This window comes from Pteropus alecto, unplaced genomic scaffold, assembly GCF_000325575.1.
Source record: "Pteropus alecto unplaced genomic scaffold, ASM32557v1 scaffold16, whole genome shotgun sequence".
NCBI classification, from domain to species: domain Eukaryota; kingdom Metazoa; phylum Chordata; class Mammalia; order Chiroptera; family Pteropodidae; genus Pteropus; species Pteropus alecto.
Genome location: NW_006438867.1, coordinates 4,199,796 through 4,206,821, shown reverse-complemented (window position 1 = coordinate 4,206,821; position 7,026 = coordinate 4,199,796). Strand labels below are relative to the sequence as shown.

General features: G+C 38.2%; 1 protein-coding gene across 1 annotated transcript; it reads right to left on the bottom strand.

The window, feature by feature from the left end:
* Window positions 1-6,300: 6,300 nt before the first annotated feature.
* On the bottom strand, window positions 6,301-6,824 carry LOC102879176 (coordinator of PRMT5 and differentiation stimulator-like). The gene is given in 2 exon segments (XM_015592395.1): window positions 6,301-6,701; window positions 6,704-6,824. Coding segments are annotated over 2 exon segments (522 nt in total).
* Window positions 6,825-7,026: the final 202 nt, after the last annotated feature.

Sequence of the window (7,026 nt, the reverse complement as noted above, 5' to 3'; positions counted from 1 at the left end):
AGCCTTTATCCCAGGCTATGTGGGGGGCTACTCCTTATTGAACACTGCAAGATGTTCTCCTGATAATCTGAAGAAAATTTCAGATTGTCAATTAATTTGCAGGTCTTAACCACTACCACTTGGACCTCAGTTGATAGAGAAAAAGTTTTCCTGCCAGACCTCTAACATCACCAAGCCACTGAACCGACCATGCTACCTCACACCTCCAAGACCTCTGTTAGGAGAGAAAAATAACCCAAATAATTTAAGCCACTATTGGTTGGATTTTCTGCAACAGAAAGCAGAGAGGAGGCCTATTAATTCGCCATGCTCATTCTTTTGAGCCAGGACACAAGATAATCCCACTTCCCATCCTCACCCCCTGCCCAGTAGTTCTAACTCGGACCCCAGAGGAAACACAAAAGAAAATGCAGCAACATCAGATCAGATCGACGTTTCGACTCCTACGTATACTTCTCCGTAAACTAATGCCTCTCACAGTGAACGACTGACTCAAGCCACTCTGGATTAATCTGGCAAAATGAACCAGAGATTTTTCAAAACACTGTCACACAGTTTTGAAAACTTCATCTAATTGTTTCTGTTATAAAAGAAAATGTTCGGGTATGGTGGGGTGGAGAGGGGAACCATGTGATTTTATAATTAACTGACACTCTCTTCCCCAAGGTCCTTGTTATATCAGGGGAACTTTGGATTTAGGGGACAGTAAAGTGTAGATGGAGAAATTAGAGGGAGTCTTTGGGCTGAATTATGTTTCTTCCAGAGTCAGCAGGAGAGGAGGCCAAGGGACAAGTGAGCTGAGTTCTCAGTAAGCGATCTGGAAGAAGCAGGATGAAAGAGGATGGGAAGCCGGGAGCATCACACCCAGATCTGTATCTGCTTGGAAGTGTTCACGAATTTGAGAAGTTAAATGGGAATTTGCACTACAAAGCCCAAACCTTTAAAGTAACCTGGCAGTTGGCAAGACTAAACGAATACTTTCACATTTTAAAGAGCTGTATGGAAACCATTTGAATCTCACTGTCTGTATTTATAAAATAGAGAGATAGAAATAAATGCGTTCTAAGATGCTCTCGGCTCTGAGATCTTATACTTCTATAACGTGTCTTCTCAAAAGGATTCTGGCCATAGCTTTTCAAGCTAAACCAGTATCTCTTCCTCCAGCCTGAAAAAGGGAGCCTATGAGTTTAAAAACGAAATTCTCATATTATCCCCCAATAGAATAGCGCATTGACGTCTAGCCCAATAATAGAGCCTCATAAATTAACAAATTCGGTAATTTATTCTGTAACTTTTTTAAAGCACCTGTCATGTATCAGACACTGTGGCTGCATTCTAGATACTTCAAGAGAGCAAGATTCACCACCCCAACATGTGACTGGCGAGAGGATTATTTTAGGCTGATTATTTTAAAAGGTGAAGAAAAACCTTTCTTAATATTTTATCAGAAGCAGACCAATATTCCAAGAAAACTTTGTCCTTGTAGAAGATGAAAGAAAATTATATAAGCATACTATCGATATTAAAGCTCATTTTTAGAACCCTTATAATAATAATAATTCCATTTGAGCTAACTTAATCACACAAGGTAAAATTCTTTTTTCTCCCTCCCTTCTTTTCAATATATATTTCATTTGTCCTTCATTTTCTTCCTTTCCATTCCAAAATAACTAGTTCTAGTTTAGACAAAATTACTCTCATTTCCCTTTAAAAAAACCGCATCTTCATACCTCATATCTTTTCTTAGCCAAAACACATCTTACTTTTATGCATAAAATTTGTTTCCCCTGATATTTGTTTCTAGCAGTTTTAATTACAATTAGAATTTCTAATTAGAATTTTTAATCTTTAGAAACCTTTTAATTTCTAGTGAAAACTAAAAAGTAAACAATTATGAACTTTTTTACATTAGCATTCTGTAGATTGGCAGACTTATAAATATTATTTCTGATTTCTAGAAACATGTTTTCTCATAGAAATGTTTCTCAGCATGGCGCAAAACATGTTTATTAATAGACTCAAATATTTTTAATTCTTCCATGAAAGGAAGCCAAAAGTGGATAAACCTGTGTTTAGTAATTAAGTTTAACTATTTTGTCTTCTTTGGAAATGATCTAGATACTCAATGAATTTCCATTTTTTAACTTAACTTAGCAAAATGTTAAGGTTTCTAGTAACCAAAAAGGTTTGGGGAAAACTCTTTAAGTAGATATACCATAAACCTTGATTATTGTTTGAAAGTTTTCCTAAAGTTTTATCCCACTTACACCTATCTAAATCATTTACTCCCAAAAATTATGTTTCGAGTACTCACAAAAACTTCGTGAGACATTAGACAAAGTCAACCATTATCTTGACCTAATTTTGTTGCTGACAAATTTTACAACAAAGATGCCATGAACTTGTGACTAGTAAACGCAGGTAGAATAAAAGTTGTATGTCTGCATTATGGTCAAGTTGATAACTTTAAAGACATTCCAATTTAGTTAAATAAATAAACTTCACATAGCTCTTATTTACCAAAGATTATACTAGATTATGTGAACGACAACAAAAAAAAAAGGTTAGTTTTTATATTTCTGAGAGTATACCAAATTTAAATAGCACTTGCTTGTCTTTAAATCAATTAATTAGAGCTCTTTATAAATTAATTTTGGCAATACCATAAGGAGGTAGAAAATACCACACATTTATAACACATATGTATATAGACACACATAAACATACAGACAGATGAAAACACAGACCCTACAGCCTTAAAATTTTAGCATGAGATGAGTATGATCTTGTAAAATTCACTAGTTATAAAAAAGCAGTTGGATTGAAATTCTGTTTTGCCAGTTGAAATAAGTTTAAGATTTTTCATTAGCCCAATTTCCAATCTCCCTTTTTTTTTCTTTCTGATAAAAAACATTTGCATTTCAATGAATGACTCCCCAGAGAAGATGGAGGTAGAAAATCTATATCACAGAGGCACAGAAAAAGTATCCAAGTTCTCTCCAAGATGACATTTTGGGGGCATGGTTTCCTATTATCGGAGGTTTAAGGAATTATAATTTACATATTTGCTTCTTTTTCTTAATTGCTGGACTATTCGGTTTCCAAGTCCCAATATCATAAGAATTTTAAAATAAATTAAGAAGGCTGGAAATTGGTAAAGGTAAGTGGAATTTTAAATTTGTTTCTGGAGTCACACCTCTGGTCTTATAAAGACTAGATTTGTAAAACAAGAATAGCTGTTTTTAATTCCTCAAAATTTGGTTGCTGCCTAAATGATGGCAAGGGACTGATCCACCCATCCAATTTCCTTCTTTCCCTCTTGATACATAGTTTCATTTTAGCTTAGGGGAGAAAGCCTGCTCTGAATATCAGCTTTGCTCATAAATTTAGTCTGACCGGTGACCTCTTATATTATTTTCTGCCTTTTTCTACGGCTACTAATCTCAGGAAGTAAGTCATTTACAAAAACTTTCAAAGACCCTCCCTGGGTTTAGAAATTCTTTAACTATGGCCCTTAGTTTGGCCTTTGAACAAGGAGTGAAAGACAAGGGAAGAGGATTGTCTGTAGCCTCAGGTGGTCTTATTTTAAAAAGTAGCTATATAATAATCTCATCAGAGTGAAAAGGCAACTCAGACAAAACATCACTAAAATAGATACTCAGATAAAGGCAGATAGAGGGGAGCAGTGAAGTCAAGTCGATTTTACAGTCTTTTTGTTTGCGTACCCCTTATATCTTTAATTTTTCCTTAGCTTTCTCTAATAAAACTTTCAATGAAACTATTTTTTTAATTTTGAAGCCTTTTGGAGCCTTCTGCACATCAATCAAAATAAGTATCTCATTCTGTTGCTTGATTTGGAAGACCTTGCTCTTAAGCACACGTTTTAAATCAACTAATTGAAACGTTCTTCACAATGGCCATTAGAATTTTAAGTTGTAATTTCCTTGAGGGCTGGCAGCAGTCTGGTAGGATGTTAGCCACCAATGGAGTTTAAGCCACATTATCTGTGCAGCCAAATCTAGCTGCACATGGAATGCATCCCACATTTCTCTTCTCCCATAATTTGGGGCCCCACCCTGACAGTTACCAAGCCAAGTTCATAAAAAAAGCTTAGTAAGCTTTTTCCATTTTTGTAGATATTTATAGCTTCTGGGATCGTAGTCCTTAGACATAAAATAAGCAGGTATGCTAGATGGTAGAGCACTGGACTCTTTGAAGCATAAAGGAATTTGCTAAGGAAATTTTAAGAAGAGCTGGATTTTAAGAACGGGGATTTACATTGGATGTGAAATTTAATTTTGTTACAAGTTTCATTTCTGTTCTTTCATCTTAGTAAGAAAGCCCCTAAGGCTAGCTGTCATATTTTGTATCCACTATTTGATTTGATCTGTACATAGGAACCAACAAGACAATTGTTTAGGATAAAAGCTCTCTAAAAATATATCTTTTAAATAGAGCCAACTCTAAGAATCAATTATGTGGCCATTGATGAGTAGGATCCCATATTAACTTCAATAATGACTCAAACAAGGCTTAGCAAAAGATGCAAGAGGCATCCCAAAAAAGGGTGCAAATAAAAAGGTACAGCCCTCAGAAGATTCAGAATTTTTATTTCCAGAGTTAGTTTAAAAAAGCAAAGATCACTGTTGTCATAGGCGGTAAGAATGGCGTAGAGAAATGGTGTCTTCAGCTTCTCACAAGAACATGAAATGCCTCCAGTCATGGACCCACTATCCGTGATGCCACTGCTCCTGGAATGGGACTTTTCCAGCACTAACAAGACAATGAAGGTTAAGATGATGATAGCCCCTGAGAGTTGGTATGGCCAAAGAGAATGCTGCTTGTGACTTCATGTCTTGGAATCCCGGTCTATTCCGCTAGCCACCAGATGTACCCTAGACTATGCACCCTTCAGATGGCAAAAGCCAGAAAGAATATTCTCACTGGTTGCAGAGCCAAGCTTTCAGGACATAGAACAAAATGAAAGGAAAACTTCATTCAGTTGTTATGTAGGGGACCCACAGCAAAGTTTATCTAAACAGATGCCAATCTGGTAAGAACCGTGAACCCACCAGTCTGTGAGGCTGGCTTGAATAATGGGCTTATAGGACAAATGCCCATGTTCTACCCAATGGTTTTTATTCCTTATGACGAACAACACAAAAGACAAAGACAAAAGAAAACCATAGCCATCTTTGAGAGTAAAAGAATCAATAGAAATTGAGAGTACTCACAACAAATCTTTACTAGAGTCATTATACCCAAGAAACTAGTTTCACGAATACTTTCTCTTGCTAATATAAATTTTGAAAAGGAAAAAAAGGCTCTTCCCACTCCCATTTCCATCAGATATCCAAGAATAGGTACCCAGGGGTCTAAAGTGGTAAGAATTCTTATCTCTGCCAGTGCTTGTCAGAGTCCCAGGGTCTCTCAGCTGCAGCAGCCTTAGGGCAAGCAGTGTCCGGAGAGTGAAGTTCACCCTGTCAGCTATGCCAACTGTAGGAGAGGAAAAATTTTACTTCTACCCTTCTAGGTTCTTTGGCTGGTCTAATTCTCAAATCAATGTAAGACAGATTAACTTTTAACAATTGTAAGACAGATTAACAGGAGAAAAACATTTACTTTTGCACATACAGAGCCCCAAAGATATGAGGCTCCTGGGAAGTCCGGCAATTGACTTAGATGCTGTCCCAAGCTAAGGAAAAGGGGTATGGAATTTGGGGCTTCAAAGGAAAGAAGACAATTCATAGAGAAATGATAACAACCAATGTTTGCCACATCGTGCAAAGAAGGCTTTCTGATGTAAAAAGAAGTTGTTTTTGTAAGAGTTCTCTTCCTGGTATAGGCTCCTGATCTAAATTCTTCTAGACAGTTAAGGGGGAGGTAAAAAAAATTCTCGAGTCTTCTGTTTATTAGAAATAATCAGCCTGAAATAATCATCGTGCCAAAGAGACACATGCTGGGGTGGCAAATTTTGCTCCCCTACAATACAAAGAGATAAGATACAGAGTTTGCTTTCAAGTCACTCAGTTTTTTTATTTTTCCTACCTTTATTTATAAAGAACACAAGTCCTCCTCATGACACAGACAGAGACGCTCACACATTCACGGAGGAGCTCACTAAAAACAACGACAACAACAACAGAACTAGAAGACAGTGGGAACTTATTTCACACCAGTCTGTGTGCCCTACCCAGGGGTCACTGGGAATGTTTCCTCAGATATGACATCTCACTTCAAGAAAGGAAAGGAGACCTTGATTTGGAGTCGCACCCACCCACCAAGCAAAAAGCTGCCCACTCAGTCTTCAACATCATCAAACTGTCCTGTTTCAAAGACTATCTTGGAATAATGCGGTATCAGTGGAGGTGGATGGTGCCAATTGGGGTCATGGACCATGTCTCCTTGCCGGGCACAGCACACCCAAGGTTTGACTTCTTGAGAAATGCAACCTTGGATGTCATCAGTATCATATGGATTCTCTTGATCTGCTTTCAATTCCAAGTCTCGGTCCTCATTAAAAAGATCAGCAGCCTGTTCCTTGGGTGGACAGCCAGACACCCCTTCAGACAGCTTCCAGGTATTCAGCTCCCTGTCAGAATCCTCATCATCCACAGCAAAGGTTTCCTCTTCAGAAAGGATGCCCTCACCACCGGCAGGACTATCATTAGGGATGCTCTGTTGATCTGTGGCCTTCTCAATCTCTCCTGAATGGAGTGGTCATTTGGGGCAAAGCTGGCCCCTGGGCTAGGGGGCAATTCCCACGTGCTTGGCAGCGGCAGACCCCGAGGAGGCTCCTGGGCCCCCATGGTCTGAGGGTCCATGCCTAGCCCGGCGGCCCACGGCTCTGTGCCCTGGACGTTGCTCGGCCACGTGATGCGCCAGTCTCTCGAGTTACTCAGTTCAACTCTAGCCGACAATTTTTCCAAAATCTATTTTAAATACTATTGAATAAGTGAATAAATAATTTTGTAACTCTGTAACAATTGTTCTAAGGGGAAAGTCTCCCCTTTGTCAACACCTACG